Source organism: Chiloscyllium punctatum, chromosome 44 (genome assembly GCF_047496795.1).
Source record: "Chiloscyllium punctatum isolate Juve2018m chromosome 44, sChiPun1.3, whole genome shotgun sequence".
NCBI lineage: Eukaryota > Metazoa > Chordata > Chondrichthyes > Orectolobiformes > Hemiscylliidae > Chiloscyllium > Chiloscyllium punctatum.
Genome location: NC_092782.1, coordinates 4,789,287 through 4,808,382, shown reverse-complemented (window position 1 = coordinate 4,808,382; position 19,096 = coordinate 4,789,287). Strand labels below are relative to the sequence as shown.

At 37.2% G+C, this 19,096-nt stretch overlaps 1 protein-coding gene across 4 annotated transcripts in view; it reads right to left on the bottom strand.

Annotated features, from left to right (window-relative positions):
* kif21a (kinesin family member 21A) overlaps positions 1-19,096 on the bottom strand; it is a 158,612-nt gene that overhangs the window by 10,444 nt on the left and 129,072 nt on the right. For 3 of the 4 annotated variants that reach the window (XM_072562125.1, XM_072562126.1, XM_072562128.1), the window contains 5 exons: positions 14,662-14,716; positions 13,997-14,229; positions 10,810-10,938; positions 2,346-2,384; positions 960-1,096 (listed from right to left, as the gene is read on the bottom strand). In XM_072562125.1, the coding sequence (XP_072418226.1) occupies positions 960-1,096; positions 2,346-2,384; positions 10,810-10,938; positions 13,997-14,229; positions 14,662-14,716 (593 nt within the window). The remainder of the gene's footprint in view (positions 1-959; positions 1,097-2,345; positions 2,385-10,809; positions 10,939-13,996; positions 14,230-14,661; positions 14,717-19,096) is intronic. The other variant, XM_072562127.1, reaches the window with a different exon arrangement.

The window sequence follows — 19,096 nt, the reverse complement described above, 5'->3', positions numbered from 1 at the left end:
GATCATCAGATCAGTCATGATCTCACTGAATGGCAATTGGAGGAAGAGCATAAGACAATGGGATCTGTGCGTAAAAACACTTTTTAATTTGGCAGATCCTGACTCTTGCATCGTCAGGTATCCTGAATTCTGGATGTATCACTTGATGATTTGCATCAGGGTCCCAAGGAGCTATTTTTGAGCACAATTTAAATAGTAATCAAAGGTCCCACTTCACAAGAGAAGAATACTTACGTGTCACACTATCCAGGAGCATAAAAGTGATGGCAGGTATGGGATACATTCTATGGTTTTTAATGAGTTTTGAGAAGATTTGTAGCTCAGGTTGAGGTTCTGGATGTAAGTTTGCTTGCTGATTTGGAAGGTTCATTTTCAAACATTTCATCACCATACCAGGCAACACAATGTGAGCACCCAGTGGAGTTAATGACCCGCTTTCCATTTATGTGTTTAAGTTTCCTTGGGTCGGTAATGCCATTTATTATTCTTTTTATCAGAGGGTGGTAAGATGAGGAAGGACACCACTTGAACTGGGACAACACATCCATCCTAGGACAAGCCAAACAGAGGCACGCACAAGCAGGGATGTCTATCCGGAACTCTAACACACACACAATCCACCACTCCCCACCACCCCCCAACTGATTTGGACCCCATTTACTACCCTCTGAGGAAAGGTACAGGTAATCACTGCCACAGGAAATTACATCGCCAACATAAGGAAACCTAAACACAAATAGAAAGTGGGTCACTAACACCATCGCTCACTGATGATGTTACCTAGTCTGGTGATGAAACATCTGAAAACAAACCTTCCAGCTCAGCGAGCGAACTTACATCCATGGTTTTTAATCTTTAATGCAGCCAACTTTTTTTGATCTGAAATGAGGGAAATAACCCTGAGGCTCTGAATTTTGTGCAGTTATTTTCTCTCAACAGCTGGAAGAAAACTCTCTCACCTTTTGCTCCAGTAAAAAGGAGATCGTCTGTTGCATCCAGGCATAGCACTGCTTTGTTGTGTCCTTCAGCTATATGATTGCAGTGAAGAGGTGCACTCCTGCTACCTTTTGAACTAGGAAACAGGTTAATTATTCCTCTGTGGAAAGAATAGCAATAAAATTGGTTGACTATGAACAATAAAATAGTTAACTAGATAATTACAGGACAAACAACAGGATAGATTAAGGAAAAACCCGCACTGTTTACATTTATTGTTAAGTTATGAAGGAAATGGTCTTGGACTGCACTATATTATCCATTATGGTCAAGTTTTGGAATTAGTTCTATTGTTCTGCAACACTGCAAACATGACAACTAATGAGTAAAATTTATATTACTGAAGGTCAAACAATTGCTTTTTTATTTGGCAATTTTCTGGGAGTTTTCGAAAAGTGTATAGGCCAGAATTCTGAAGGTATAAATTAAGAAGCATGACCAATTACTCTTCATTATCTCTTTGCTTTCCTTTCACAAATTGATTGACATTTTATGATCAAGATGATCCATTCACCTTGACAAAAATCAAAGTCAAATTATTTTCTCATCCTTCCCTCACCACCTTAGTTTTCTCAAAGGATGTAGTTCATGTTAAAATATAATTTTATTAGTAGGAAAATATTTTAAGCAAACACCTGTCAATTCCCTTGCATGTCACTTTTACTTATCTTGTAGATTAGTGATGGCTATGCGATAAGTAAGTGAAAATGCCATGCCTGAGAACTGGCTAGTCATTTTACCAACAGAAAGAAAGATGATATTTTCAAATTATGTATGGACATAGTCTTAAACCAACAATGATAAAGTAATACAAGCCAAAAACACTTGGTACAGAGAAGTTGACTCTTCAGAGCAGATCATCTTGACACTTAAGAACTGCATATTTTGAACAGAACATTTTTAAAAACACACTGATAATGTCACTAGCATATTTTTCTTTTCATTAAAATTAATCAATAAAACATGCACTACGTATAACGATTTGAGTATAGACTCCTTTTACTGAACAGAGGAAAAGCCTCAACACCAGGAAAAAAAAGGGAAGAGGAAGAGTTATTTTTCAACCACCACTGCTTTCCAATAATCACATTGCACACAAACGCAGCAAACAAAACTAACATGCATCAAAAAGCAGGATAATCATCTAAATAAAACAAGCAAGAGAACTAGTTTTAAAATAAAAATCAAAAATACCCAATTCCCCAAGAACACCAGTTAGCATTTCAGTACGTTCCAGTTAACCCCAATAATGGCAGTTGAGGGGCACCATGAGCATGCAGGAAATATTAGAAGCAATGAACGCTAAAACAGAAACTGCTGAATGGTGAGCAACAAGTTATACAGTGTACCTTTGTACCTCCGAAAGAGAGGAATCACTTTCATCTGACCTACAATAAAACAGTGACAGAATTGTGAAGACACAGGAAATTTGTTATTAAAGTCTGCACAATAACTAAAATGTAGCAGCTGGGCTGGCAGCATTAGCACTCAAATGTTACTTTAGATACACCGATATATCCATCCTTCACTAATACATATATTTCACTTTAATTGCAACAGAATTTAATATCTATAGATCTGAGATCCATGGGAGTGAAAAGAAATTAGGAGGAAATTTTGAAGGAAACAAACTGTCAAAACTTACCTTATCAGAGTTGCATCATTTTTATTGCCTTTTGTCGTTGTGCAGACATGCACTGAAACTCTGACAGTTTGCCATAGCTACATTTTTCTATCATATATTTATGTATTGGAGTAGCACAACAACTTTTGCAGGTGCTTTTTACTCTCAGCCTCTGCAAGTTGCAGGTTCTAGCAAAAGTATGCGGGCGGCACGGTGTCACAGTGGTTAGCACTGCTGCCTCACAGCGCCTAGCACTGCTGCCTCACAGCGCCAGAGACCCGGGTTCAATTCCCGCCTCAGGCTGTGGAGTTTGCACGTTCTCCCAGTGTCTGCGTGGGTTTCCTCCGGGTGCTCTGGTTTCCTCCCACAGTCCAAAGATGTGCAGGTCAGGTGGATTGGCCATGCTAAATTGCCCGTAGTGTTAGGTAAGGGGTAGATGTAGGGGTATGGGTGGGTTGCGCTTCGGCGGGGCGGTGTGGACTTGTTGGGCCGAAGGGCCTGTTTCCACACTGTAAGTAATCTAATCTATGATTTTGTTCAATTCCTAATGCTACCTGAAATTGCAACCGATTAACTGGCTTTCTGATTTACAGATGCATGACTGAATATTCCACAAACTTATTCTATCAAGAAACCTGAATGATTGCTTAACTCCTTAAAATCGAAATGTAAAGCTCTGGTATAAAAGCATTATCGAATGTTCATTGTAACTAGGGATGATTCAAAGGTGATTCTGAATCAACACCGAACAAATCCAACATGCACAGAAAAATTCTGGACAACTCAAACATGGATTGGAATCCAAGTGACTTTTTGAAAATATACAGTATCTCAACAAGTCTCTGTTCTGAATATAAAGGCACTATATTCCATATCACATCAAAATATTAGCTTCAGATTTGAATATCAAACATTATAGTGGAGCTTTAGGCTCTTTTGGGCTCAACTGGTCAAATGCCTGCAGGCAGAGTGCTCTGGGAATTTGACAGCATTTCAAACATTTTTTTTCAATCTCTTGGAATTATCTTGGCCTTTGCTCACGATAATACTTTCGGAAGATAAACTAAGCAGTACGGTCCATTTTAAAAGTCACTCTCATTTATCTACAAAAAGACAGGGCCCATGCCTTACAGCCTCTTTAGAAAAAGGGTCAATGGAACCCTTTCAGAGAACCCTGAAAAAGCATAGTTAGGAGAGATATGCTTTTCCATCACCTCGAAGCACATTAAAGCCTGCAGCGGCACTTCAGTCACATTTTGCAATGTCCTAGCAAAGGAAAGACCGATGCTAAAAAAGCAGCACAGTTAGAATGATGACCAAGGTGTGGAACCTTGGCAAGATTGATTTCATATGGGGGAGGAAAAGAGGATGTGAGAAACAGAAAGAGGAATATGAGAAGAATGCCTGGCACACGGAAGGTTCAAAAGAAAAACTGACAATAGGAGAGTGAGACATATTCATCTATGATAACATGACTCAAGTCAATGGTCAGACAGTTGGTTTCCCATTTTAACAGGAGAATCAACGTTTCGACATTCCTGAAGAAGGGCTTATGCCCGAAATGTTGATTCTCCTCCTCCTTTGATGCTGCCTGACCTGCTGATCTTTTCCAGCAACACATTTTTAAGTTCTGATCTCCAGCATCTGCAGCCCTCACTTTTTCCTTCCATTTTAAAAGTCTGTTTAAATATTTGCTTATCTGCCGACCATTATTTACATCTGAATGTGGCAGAGATGCAAAGTTTTAATCTGATCTGTTGGTTTTGGGATTGCTTACCTCATTCTATACAATGCTGCTCCCATACTTTTGCATGCATATACTGCAATAGTACTCTAACTTGACTATGTTGGCACTTATTTTTAGGTATGCGTGGGGCTGTTTCTGACATGGCTGTGTATGACATGGGCAGCATGCCAGACTAACACAGACTGGCTAACGCTAGACTCACAACACAGTGAAATGAAAACATTCAATGACTCTCAAAATTGCTGAAGTGTCCCCAACCAGACTTGAAGAGTAACATAGCAGATACAAAGTTCATAACTTTAAAGAAATTAATACATTAATGTTACTTTAATAGAGCAAAGATAAACAATTTAACCCAGTGAATACCTATATTTTAAACCCAATCTTATTTAATCATAACCTGCTCCCTCTGACACACACCTACACATGCACGCACGCAAGCATGCACAAACACACACAGCTAAGGGATGAATTAAGAAAAAGTTTTGTAATTTGCCAGTTCAACAATTGTTTCAATGAAGAATACCAGGCCTTTATGCAATACTTGAATGATTTGTTAATTTACAAGAACGCAGAATTATATCTTAACTAAATTCTGAAGTCATCAGTCAATGTAAACAACCTCCAGTAGGCTCTGAGGAATTTTCACTTATTAAACAGTTCTTTAACGTATTAGAGAACTAGAGAGAAAAACTCAAAACTTACGTTTCTATTCCAGCAGTTTTCCATCACACAACCCTCTGCCAAAAATCCCAGCCAAAACCAGTTCAATTTTCAACATTTTCAGTGGTTGGCCAATGAAACATCTAACCAGCTGCCAGTCCTTGAACATAGCACATCCGAGTGCTGGAATGACTGCTGTGCTCTTAGATAATTAAGTTACAATTATCTTTCCAGACTAGTGTCCATATATAAACATAAAATTCTTATTTTTTTAAGAGACAAGCTACTGTTCAAAGTTTGATCTTCAACTTCATCTCAGTTTCAAACAAAATTAGAGAAATCCAAAAGGGAAAAAAAAGTGACAGTCTCAACAGTGATGTCCTATTGTCCCCATTAAATTATGGTTGGTCCCCTTGTTTAAAGTTACTGCTGGAATGAGGGATATATTAAACCATTATGTTACAGTTTTTTGTGAAATATATTGCTGCTACTGTTACTGATGGCCTTAAATGATCTGCTCTGAATCTCCATGCAAAATAATTTTTGGTTTGATTTCACCTTATCAAATTGCTTTTGTGGCAACTGTAGTGTTGAAGTCATTTTAACTCTAGACATTTCTGTAAAATTCAAACAGGATAGAAAGAGGAAACCTCTACATTTGACATACTTAGGAATAAATTACTAAAGCACTGAGATGGTGTTATACTGAGAGACTCTGTCTTCTAGAATTATGAAATTGAGAGATGAATCTGCCTCGGAATAATACAACATTCCGAGGGACACTATTTGAAAAAGGACAGTAAATTCTATAATTTCTCCCTCAATCATCCGTGTATGATGATTACCTGGTAATTCACTCATCCATTTCTGTTTGGAGGACTTTACTGCATGCAAACCAGCTGCCACACTTATTTTCATATGAGTGACCCCACAGGGAAAACATTTTGGAATTCCACATGGACAGAAGAACCATTACATTCATGCAACAATATTGTTATTTTGTATATTTAATGCCTTGACTCCTTTTCCCCTTAGTAGATTCAAAAAGCTATTGCATTCTATCACAATACATAATTACATAAACACAAAAGATTATAACAGATTGTTGGACATTCGTCACCACTGGAAAATTTTAAAATTTAAAAATTTATTTTTGGGAAATGGTGATGAGAAATACAACACATGACTGGGCATTAATTGGCTTATCATAAACTCAGCAAGTTTGATCATTATTTGGCATTGCTCTGCATCATACTTAGTCGGTTAAAAATTGGTTTGTCTAATAAAAAAATTGAAGTGGCTCTGTATGGTGGGAGGTAGGTTTTATCCTGTTGAGCTTTGTTTCAAGTACCTAGAAGCAGGGCAGATTACTGAGAAACTAAAACAAAATGCACCTTTAGCATATCTGATTTGGATATATTTAACAAGTGTTATGAGATAATTAGTTGACTACAATGACAATCATAATAACCCCTGTATAACCAGCATTTTCACATTATTTTAAGTGCATATTGTGGAGTTTACTGCTTACAATTAAGGCAAAACACAGAATGAATTTCTTGTGTAAAACAATAGGGATAAAACACACAAGAATAAATATATCTCGATTATTCCACAAAAACGACCTGCTAATTTCCTAGGCCATTTCCCATTCTCCTCCCCCATTCCTATTCCTCCAAAGAACACAAAAACACACGTGTTATCACAACTGAACAAACAGTAAATGTCAACTGATTATTCGCTTCTGTATGAAAGCTATTAAACAAGCTTATAAGAGTCTATAAAAGGTGATTCAAGTATGTCAGAACACCTACAATGCTGTTATGAAGGAAATACAGAGAAACCTTGATTATCCAAATATCAATTATCCGAACATCAGATTATCTGAAGAAGATCTTGAGGTTCTCATAGAAACATTACATCAAAGATGTGTTTCCAAGACTGATTGCATCTTTTGTTTACAATGATTAAACATGCGCCATCTCCAAATGACTGACGTCCCACTGTCTCTCTCCTTCCACATTTTCCCAGGAAATCTACAAAGGGGTGTACCCTAACCCCCCTCCCAACCCCCCATCCCTAGACAATCTCTCCAACATTGTCCTGTACAGGGTAAAGGCAAAACCTGTTAAAATGTTGCACTGAAAAGATGTGTGTGTGTGTGTGTGTGTGCGTGCGCGCGCGGTGTCCCAATCGGCTGTCCCAGAGAGGGAGCAGGGGTGGATGGGGGGGGGTGCAGTGTTGGATGGGGTTAGGGGGCACAGGGGCGGGGGCTTGTGCGTGGTGTGCTGCTGCAGTCTCCTGAATGGGGAGCAGATTTTAAAAACTCCAAGCGCCAGAGGAAAGGCATTTAAATCAATTAACCGAATAATCTATTAGCCGTATGAAGTCGTGCCCGCCCATCTTCAGATAATCGATATTCCTCTGTATCAGGAATTTGACCCAATAATAGTAAAGCAATGGCAATATAATCCTAAATCAGAATGATGTGTGACTCGAAGAAGAACTTGCTGGTGGTGTTTCATGGATCTGCTCCTTTGTCCTTTTGAGTGATGAAGTCACAGAGTTCGAAATGTGCTGTCAGTGAAGCTTTAGTGAATTAGTGAAGTGCATCGTGTAGATGGTACACACTGTTGTGATGGCCCCTTAGAACCACAGATGACTGTCTGGCAGTATGGAACCGGAGATGATCAGATAAGCAAATACCCCATCTGCTAACCTTCCAACAGCTCCATTTGTTGCTCTTTGCTGAAACTGGTGGTTGAGATGTTCAGGTTTTGGTACACACTTTCTGCTGTTCCTGCTTAGCCTCCATCTGGAAGTGCTTGGAATGGCTTGCACCTTCACAGATGCAGTTTCTTTAACTGAGGCAGTTTTGGGCTTTTGCCCTTCTGATAATTGCTTGCTACAGTGAAGATCAGAACAGTGAGCTTGTTCTGGAAGTCTTGAGTCAGGTATGTAGTAAATGTGACCCACCCAACACAGCTGACTGGCTATGCTTGGGATGTAAGCCTAAGAAAAGGTTTATCCGCAGAAGAATGGAGCTTGCAGACACAGCCAATTAGTTAATATGTTTATGGCCAAACCAATTCCATGGAGTTGGCACTCTTCTTCAAATTTACCTTTCTAGGTTGTTAATAATGAAGTAAATGAACATTAAAGTTTGCAGTTAGGGTACCAATAAGCATGTTATGGTCTGGATGATGTTTAAATATCTCAACTGTTATTGGAACTGTACCCATCCAGCAAGTAAAGAATATTCCGTCACACTTCTTACTTATGTCTGCTCCTTGGTGAAGGGACTAGGGGGGGACAGGAGGTGAATTATTCACTGCAGAATCCTAGCTCCTGATTTGCATTTATAGCCACAGTGTTAATATGGTTGGTCCATTTCAATGGTCTGGTCATGGTGACACCCCAGGATTTTGATAGTGGGAATTCAGTAATGGCAATGTCATTGAGTTTCAAGGGACAGGGGTTATGTTCTCTCTTGCTGCAGACTGTAATTGCCTGCCACCTGTGTGGCACGACGTTTTTGCCATTTATTAGCCCAAGTCTAGACGTAGTCCAGGTTTTGTTTTATATGGACATGGAGTACTTCAGTAGTGGAAGTGTATGACTGCTACTGAACATTGTGCAGTCATCATTGAACATGCCCACCTCTGACCTTGAGAAGGTCTTGACCAAGCAGCTGAGAAATGTAAGGGACCAAAATCCAATAATCCCCAGGAAATGTGTAACAATACATTGAGAAATGCATGGCATTATTTAGAACAACATTATTTTACTATAAAGAATCCTTGTTGACCAATTTGAGAGAGAATTTGAGGATGCAATTAGTCAGGTTGACAACAATGGAACCAGTTGCTGCAGTGTACCTGTATTCCCAAAAGTATTCAATAAGATGCCAGATGAACAATTTAAAAAGGTAAGATTATGGAGTGGGAATAACACAAGCATGGATAGAGGATTGGTTAATGAACATGAAACTCAGTGATCATAAACAGAGCATTTTCAAATTAACTGGGAGTGAACGGTGGAGTGCTACAAATGCTTAACCTCATTGTGTTATTCATAATCTATATTAATGACTTGGTATGGAGAGAAAGTGAGGTATCAACATTTGCTGAAGGCGCAAAGTGAAGCAGAAGTGCAAGCTTGGAAGAGGACAGAGAGGCTACAAAGAGATAGACACGTTAAGTGAGTGGACAAGGTGTTGACATATGGATTATAATACAAGGAAGTGTGAAGTTTTTAATTTTGGTCATACGAATGGAAAAACAGATTTCTTTCTTAAATGTGTGAAGTTTGCAAGTATTGATGTTTAAAGAAGCTTGCATGTTCTTGTTCAAGATTGCAGGTGAACAAAATTTGGAAAGTGGATGGCATGTTGGCTTAATTTCAGAACACTGAATTACACAAATAAAGAAGCCTTGCTAAATTTGTACAGGCTGAGACCACACCAGGAATAATGCGTGCAGTTTGGTCTTCGCGTTTATAAAAGAATATGGATTTTAATTTATTGAAAATATGGCATGCATAAAGTGGTTTGTCATTGTTCTTTTGTCGTACAAACACTACTACCAGACCATTTCAGAGAGCAGGTTACACAGTGAAGACTGACTAAATTGTTCCATAGATGAGGTGGCATTTCTATGACAACAGAGTGAATAAGTTGGGCTTTTATTTGCTAGAATTTGAGAAGAATGACAGGCGGTCTCATTGAGTCATTCAAGATTCTATAGGGCTTGACAGGGTAATCAGAGATTGTTTGTGATGGCCAAGGAATCCAAAACATTGGGGCACAATCTTGGGATGAAGGGATAATCATTTAGGGTTGATATGAGGAGAAACTATTTCATTCCAATGATGTGACCTTATGGAATTTTCTACCCAAGAAGGTTGTGAATATTTCATCACGGAATGCCTCTAGTGAGTTTAATAGATAAGTTTCTGGTCTCTTGTAGAGATCAGGCAGGAAGGCAAAGTTTGGTCAGCTATGATCATATTAAATGGTAGAAGAGGCTAAACAGGTCAAATAGTCTACTGCTCCTATTCCTTCAAAGTGCAGCATAACTATTCACAATATCTAGTGATTATAGTTAAAACATTCTTGCTAAATTTGCTCTCTCACAAGAACTTATGATTTTTAATCTCCCACCAAGCAACTCTCAGTTAACATTGCCAGTGAGCACACACTCAGCTTTGGGAGCAATACTAAATAACTAAAGCTATCAAATCCAACTCAGACAGGTGACACGTCTAATTAAACCTCAGATTTACAAGCCTGGAGTAGAAAGTACAATTCAGTCCAAGATTTGGCAACAATGAAAAGGTAGTAGTGTTTGTACGACAAAAGAACAATGACAAACCACTTTATGCATGCCATATTTTCAATAAATTAAAATCCATATTTACAGTAAATAAAAACTGTACTTCCATAAGGCTTCAAAGGTCTTCACTTTGTTGGAGGTGTATAATTAAACTTCACCTGAACTGTCTGACATCTACATCTCTCAGCCAAATACTTCATTATTCTTGTACAACTTATTCAAATAAAGCATTAACTGAACTAAATTAATTCAAGTTACCAGTTATCTAATTTAAGCAAGTGCAGCTTTTCTCTTAGTTGCATTTTGCACAAATGGGAAAACAAAACACTTCTATGTTCATAAACTGAAAAGAAAACAAAGATCAAAAGCATAGACGTACATTTGTGCTACTCAGTATATAAATATTGGCTACTAAATTCATTGGTCTGGAATGAAAAATTTCTTACATTTTTTGTTCTTTAACTTTCATTTTCTCTCCTGCCAAGTTGCCTCTGTCATATAACTTCCTTCTGGATAATGGTGAAGGTTCAGGTATTTTCTTTTCTGATGAGGATGATGATGGTGACGGTCTAGATCTAGAACCAACAGTACGTTTGTTACAAAATATAACACCCAAGGGTGATTACAAAACCCATCAGGAAATGAACTTGGGCAGAAAAGTCAAAATCAATATAACTCTGACTCTAAATGAATTCAGATGATCCATTAACATACAGCATTGTTGCCTTGTTTCAAAACATCCATCTGATCATTGGTTAAACCGAATGCATAAAAAGTTAATTAATATTTGCTTGTTACTCATCTACAAGGTCTTCAATTAGGTATTAGTGCACTACATGGCATGCTTTGTTGTAAGAAAAAAAAATTGGTAAAGGCTTTTTTTTACCTGTAATTTTGTTCCAAGTCAAAAACTGCACGTCATGTCCCAGGATTAGCGATAATTTCCATACATTTACTCAACAGACCAGGTTTTGCAAACATTATAATATTGCAAAGCTGCCCACTGCCCTTCACCACCAGCCTCTGCCTCTTAAAACTGCATCTTGAGCTGATATCTACAAGCAGACTATCCAAAGCCCATAAGTTCCCCACGATGAAGCCAGGTTGTGTTTGTTATTTTTCAAAGTAGCACATGCACTTAATGCTACATAACCTAAGCCAAATGCAATTTGCTCCCAGTAAAAGATTAAGACCAAATAGAATAACAGGTGAAGTATTAAGTTATTGCACACTGGATATATTGCTTGAATAAAGGCACAGTATGTTAGTATCAAAGTTTTTATTTGCTAAATTAAAACATTCTAGTTTTGACATTTTCCTTTGACTAAAATTATATTGTAGAATTTTGGGTTTTGTGAAATGCAAAATGTAACATTTTGGAAATGGACACAATTGAACCAATTTAAAAATTGTAACACAAAAGAGAATCTTAAATTAAAAGCCTCATGAGATCTGGCCCAAAATCTGGTTCGGCTACATGTGATTGATTCTTGACCAACATAAAATGTGGCTCCCTTTTAAATGCTCTCTGAAATGGTCTGGCAAGCCACTCAATTGTATCGAACTGCCTAAAAAGTCTCAGAAGCTTGACACTATCCATGACAAAGCAGCCCATCTGATTGGCACCATGTCCACATTCACCGCAGCCTCCACCACCACCACCAGGGTGGAGCACACACAAGATGCTGCGTAGAAGTTCACCAAGATTCCTTGGGAAGCATCTTCCAAATACATGATCCACAAATATGTTCCCCTTCAAACCACTCACCATTCCTGCATAGAAATATACTGCCAATGCTTCATTGTCATTGAGTCAAGACCTTAGCACTCTCTCTATTGGTGTACGTACAGCAGTTCAAGACAACAGCTCACTCCCACCTTCTCTAAGTCAACTAGGGATCCGCAATAAATTCTGGCCCAGCCAGTGAAGCTCACATACCAAAAGAAATTTTAAAAATTCTAACATTAAATTTAAAATCTAAAAATTTCAAATTTTAAATTAACGATTGAAATTTTTAATTATCTTCACAACCAGTTTCCTTAAACCACAACATTAGACAATTTCATGTTGTTTCAGAAAGTTATTTTATAAAGCACTAATATACAAATACCAGATCAGATAATTTGTAATTTTACTTTTCATATATTTATGAAAGATTAAGTATTGTTTTAAGAAGCTAAGCCTGATTATTGTCGAAGAATAAAACTTAGACCCCAGCTTTATATAATTAGTTAACAATGAATTAACTAGAAGACTCTGTCATGAAACTAGATTAACAGTAGTGCAGACCTTGTTTAAAAGGAGGGTTCAAGGAGCTATAGTTATCAATGGATGAGTTAGGGAACACTAACTGGTCTTGACAGAATGAGTCCAGTTCAAGAACATTTGGTGAATTACATGAACAAAGTTATACAAATTTCAAGGAATTAGGATTTTGTTTTATAAACAAAGAATTCAAATAAAGGTTCCCTTGAAAGCAATTACAAACAAGAGATTATTTTTGGAGCAGAACTAAGTGAGGCAGGATAGGGATAAGAACGCATACCTCAAATTTAAATAGAGTAATAGCTAATAAAAGAATCAACAGGGAAGAGTAAACCAATGATGGGAACTGTTCAGACAAGAAGAGATAAGGGTCCATACTCAGCATGGACCCACCCTATCAGTGAAAGTGGCATGGGAAAGACTGGAGTTCCTTGGATAATAATTTCATTCTATTTGAATTTTCTTAACAGTAGCATTTGACAAACTGACATCTAATAACAAAAAAAAGATAATTAATCAGAACACAGAAAATACAGAAGAGAAGTGAAGATCAGAATTCATGCAAGAACAGGCTGGCAGATGAATAAAGGATTATCGTTATCATTAATAAAATTAAGAATGAAAAAATCTCATGCAGAATCAAGAGACAGCAGAAATATTGAAGTACTTTTCCGGTTTTCTTTTGAAAAGCAGATGTACGCGAAGGACAAAAAAAAGTGACAATGAATCGGAGTAGTTAGATGATAGATCAGGAAAACTTTTACTGAGTAATTTAGTGAACTCTAAAGTAAAACCACATATGACAGTTACTTAGAGCGCTAATAATGGGTACTCAAAATGGCAAATATTTTGGTTCGGAGCATCAAACTTCCTAATATTGAATAGCTTTATATGAAAGGGATGGTAATAGAAAGGGACAATGGCTCTATTACTCATTTTGCTATCCATTCCATTTATTTTGCAAGCCCCAATATAAGTCTAATTTATAACCATATAATGAATTTGCCCTACCTCTGCCAGGATGCCCAGGTTCAAGTCCAACTGCTCCAGAGGTATGTAATAACACCTCTGAATAGGTTGATCTGACAATATCTATAAATTAAGGTTCTTACGCTAAAGGGCTTTCATGAATTTGAATACTTTATAATAATTTCTGAGTACTGGCTTTTACAGTCTGTTAAACTTTTTTGCACAAATCCTTCCTTGAAAATATTTTTAAGTCTCGAAACACATGCTGAACATTTATTTCATGCTCAATACATTGATTTAATATCAGAATTAAGGATTAAAAGACAGAAAAATGCATCAAACCAATGCAGCATCATGCAACAAGCTGAGGTAATTAGTGCATAGCATGCAGAACTTACATGCTACTGCCAACTCTAAGAGGCAAGCCAGATGGTGATGGAATTATCTCTTTTTCTCTAGCTGCAGCAGTATTAGCTGACAAAGTCGTTCCAGTTTCTTTTTCGATTTCTTGTACCTCTGCAACAGGCATTAATGGCACAGGCATAGCAACATCTCCTGCAACAATATCTGAGGCAGAATCACTACTGTCTGCATAAAGCAATTCCATTTGTGTAGCTGTCCTTCTTCGTGCCTGTACGATAATGTGCAGAAACATTTACAATTGTAATACATTCTTCACCATTAATGTTTAGCAGAATAGGATTGATTATTTAAACGCAATTTTTAATAAAGAAAGAAGAAACAAGCAGAGGGTAGTTTTCAACCAACTGGGCAGTGTGAATTTAATTCAGCCATCCACTATTTATATCAGCAAACAATTGCATTCCTGCTTCAACATCAAGGAGCAATTTATAGAAATTAAGCATGTGAAGCGACTTTCAACTTGAAAACAAGAACTACAATAATTTTACAACAAACAAAACATTAAACAACATTCCAAATATTTATCAGACACGTTCACCTGAAATAATTAGTCAAGAGTTCTTATTGCCCCAGTGACTGCTTTCAAATATGAAAGATCAATGTAACTCTAACCAATTGCGAAAATCAGAAATTCAATTACCTTATCCTTTGGTTTGGTGTCACTTGTTAATCTCATAACATCAGATGTCAGTGAACTGCAGAAATAAAAAGGCAAAAACACCAAGAAATTTAAACTTCAGGTATACTCCTGGGAAATACAATTTCATCACTTATTTAATCTGATGCATGATGAAAGTGCATCTCCTTATTTGTGTTTAGGTTAATTAACTATTCCACCTCTTCCTCTCTTGTGCTTCAAATGTAACTGCATCATTTAAATAAGGAGGGAGAAAGAGAGGGATTATAGGCCAGCTACCTCAGCATCACTAATAGGAAAAATACTGCAGAAAAAAAAATGTGACGACAGAACACTTACAAATTATTAACAGGATTACACAAATCTACTGGAGTTTTTTTTTCTGAGAATGTAACCAGCAGAACTGATGAGTGGTGCAGTGTATTTGGATTTTCAGAAACCTTTTGACAAAGTCCTACCCTAAGAGTTGAGTATGCAAATGCGAAGCACATGGGTTAAGACCATACAAAACAGGAACAAGAGGAGGCAATTTGCCTCCTCAAACCTGCTCCTCCATATAATATGGTTATGGTTGATCTGATATTCCTCACATCCACTTTCCTGAGTTTTCCCCATATCCCTCGATTCCACGACTGATCAAGGATCTATCTCAGACTTAAAATATGTACAAAGACTCTGGTGAGAACTTCCAAAGATTCAAAACCTTAAGAGAAGAAATTCCTCCTGATCCAGTCTTAAATCGGCATCCCTTTATTCAGAGACTATGCCCTCCAGTCCAAGACTCTCGCATGTGGGGAATCATCTCTCAGTCGAGTCCCAACCCATTCAGTCTTGGCTCATAAGACAATACCTCCATGTTTGTGAATCTGAATTGCCTTCAATGAAATAATATCTTTTAAAAAAGGGGACAAATCTGCTCACAGTACTCCACATTTGTATCACCAACAACTTGTGCAGTTGCAATAAGACTTCCCAACTCATACACCAACCACCTGAAACAAGGGGCAACATTTCATTGGCCTGACTATCTGCTGCATCTGTGTACAAGCTTTGTGTTTAAGTACCCCATGGCCCTTTTGTGTTGCAGCCTTTCTCCAATTAAATAATACTGCTCTTTTGTTCTCCTTTCTGAAATGAAAATTTCACATTTTCCCACATTATACACCATTTATCAACTTTTTGCCCACTTACTTAACCTAGCAATATCTCTCAAATTGTTTGCAATACTCTCGCAACTTGGCTCTCCACTTCTGTGTTGTCTGCACATTTGGCTACAGCACTTTTGCTTCCTTCCTCCAATTCATTAATTTCTATTGTAAGTTATAAATCTAATATTACTGTAAAATTATTTGAGATATTAAGTTTCCAGCTATGTTATTACTTCCTTAATTTATTCTAAAAATTTGGCTAATTCACTTAAATTATCCATTTTTTTGCCTTCTTTTTTGAATAGAGTTGCCAAATGAACCATTTTCCAATCCTCAAATAATTTCCAGAATCCAAGAACTTTTAGAAAAGTATAACCACTGCATCCACCATCTATTGCTGCTCCTTTCATGATTGTGATAATATTTTAATACTAGTTGTGAATTGGTTAGGAAACAAGAAATAGAGTAAGAACAAATGGTTAGCTTTTGGAGTAGAAGTTGAAGGTAAATGAAGTACCAAATGGTTGAGGACTTGGGCCCCACTATTCACAATATATATCAATGAGGTAATCAATTGTAATATGGCTAAGTTTGCTGAAGATGCAAAATTAGGTGGGGGCTGTGACTGATGAGGAAGACGTAAAAAAGCTTCCAGACAATTTAGAAAATTTGGAAGGATGGGCAAGACCATAACACATGCAATGTAAAACTGATAAATATGAATGTCTCCAGTTCAGGCAGAAAGTATTATTTAAATGATGGTAGATTGGAAAAAGTTGATGCACAATGGGACCTGGGTGTCCCATACATAGTCACTGAAGGCAAGCACGCAGGCACAGCAAGTTAGGAAGGCCTTCATTCCTATCAGGTTTGAGTAAAGAAGCAGGGAAGTAATAATGCAACTGTACAGGGACTTGGTGAATCCAGGTGATGCAATTCGGTGGTGTATGCAGTTTTGGTCTCCTTACCCAAGAAAGGATTTAATTGTTGTAGAGGGAGCACAGCAAAATTTCACCAGATGTCCCTTGGGATAACAAGTTTGTAATACAAGGAGAAAGACTGGGTTGACTAGGCCTGCATTTACTGTTATTTAGAAAAATAAAAAAGGCAGGGGGGTGTTTCAGAAGGTGGAGTGACAGTTTCAGAATAGCTGACACATCATTTTGGCCCGAGAGGAGAAGAGAAATACAGGCACAAATTGTCTAAACCTACTCAGAATTCTCACTATGTATTTAAACAGAAACAAAAATAATACATGAATAATTCTGCAGACACTTTAGTTAAGCAATTTGAACAATGCAACTAAAATATCATTTTCATCTAGTTTCTCCAAATAGAGGACAAAGGCACAACTTTGATAAAATTCTTGCCACCATTTACAATTGTTCAAAAACAAGTGTTTTCCAGTCGCCATCAAAAACTGAGAAACAGGGAAATATATTAATCATGAATAGTGTAAGAACATTGTTTAAGACAATATCTTAGAGGCAGTCTGCTTTAAAAAGGTGTGATGCATTGTACACACCATGGACTTGATCATACATGGAAGGAGATCCAAATTTTAGCATAGATATTTCTATAAGTTATTTCTGAATGTCACTGGCTGGCTTTGAAGTAATAATGCATTGCTACAAATCAGAATTAACGTTTTGGATCGAGTGGCCCTTTCTCAGAACTGTTCTGAGGAAGGTTTATTTGACCCAAAACATGAACTCTGGTTTCCCTCCACAGATGCTGCCAGACCTGCTGAGCTTTTCCAGCAATTTCTGTTTTTGTTTCTGATTTATAGTATACAAAGTTCTCTATTTTTATGAGTCAATGCCCCCAATTCAAGAACTATACATAGTATATGTGTAGATACCCTCTCCACCATATTCTGATTGAATTCAGCACGAGTTATTTTAAAAAGTGGATATAGAAATACAAGATAGATTAACAAAGTTTACAATTTAAACTAGATAACACTATATAGAATGTAGTGTCAAATAAATAGGAGCTTTACAGATAGATGTTGAAATCAATGCAGCTAGCTTCAGATTTCAGGAACCTGGGCTCAAACAGCTTATTTGGGCAAACAAGATTCAAAGCTTAGGTAAACGGCAAGATTTAATTTCCTTTGTACCACTTCGCATATTCAATTTTTTATTCAAACCACCTGAGATAGCGCTCTCAGAAAAACTAGATCATCTTTTGCGAATCAATTAAACACTGCAATTAAGTGTATGTAGGTTTGTTGGCATTATCCAAGGATCACCAAGTTATAAAGTTTACACAACATTAAAAGCCTGTAGCCTAAACTTGACATGCCAAGGAACCATAACACGAAGTCATCATCAATTGGGCCATTTTAAAATATAAATATTTTGAGGTTTTTCTTATATGAGCCAGTCCACATGTAGTCTGTTAACTGTCAAACTCAGGGAGTCTAAAAACTGGGTATTTTACAGTATAACTGCTGCCTTTTCTATTCAGATCTTGTCTGAAAGTAGAACATTTAATGGTGGTCTTTATGATTTCGGAATACGGGAATGTCATGCTGTTACAATAACTGAAAATGGTTCAGTATGTAAGCCTTAAGATCATGCCAATCTCCCAATTCTCCCTCGAAATCTTCCAACCTGGTTGCAGGGACAGTGAAAGTGGTTTAGAGAATTGAAAATGCAACAGCCTTATTCACAAAGGTTGCAAGGATAGATCCCGCACCAAAAAAAAAAATCAGTTTAATCACTGTGGTGGGAAAATTTGAAAGTTTTCTTCAGGAAAAAAAAAGTGATGTAAAAGAAAAAGATTAATTAAGGAAAACTTAGATGGATTTGTTCAGGGCAAATCATGTTCAACTAACTTGATTGATTTAAAAAAAAAATTGTTAGAGAGAGTTGATGAAATAAATACAGTCAATGTTGTGCATGTTGCCTTCCAAAAGGCAATGGATGAAGACTATGCGATACATGACAATAAAGTTACAGCCTGTGGAATAAACAAAACATTGGAAGCATAGATACAAGGGTTAACCACAAGTCATGGTAAAGATTGCAGTGCTGAAAAAATGTTTTCTGACTGGAGGATGGAATAAAATGGTGTTGTTTTTCTGATATACATCACTGAACCTAAATGTCAGAAAGCAGTGCACAATTCCAAATTTTCAAGTGACACAAAACTTGGCAGCATGGTGAACTTTGAGGAGAATACTGAAAGTTCAAGAGGACATAAATAAACCAGCCTAGTGGGCAGACAAGTAAATTTAATGTAGAGAAGTGTGAAGTGATCATTTTGAAGGGAAGAATGGGGAA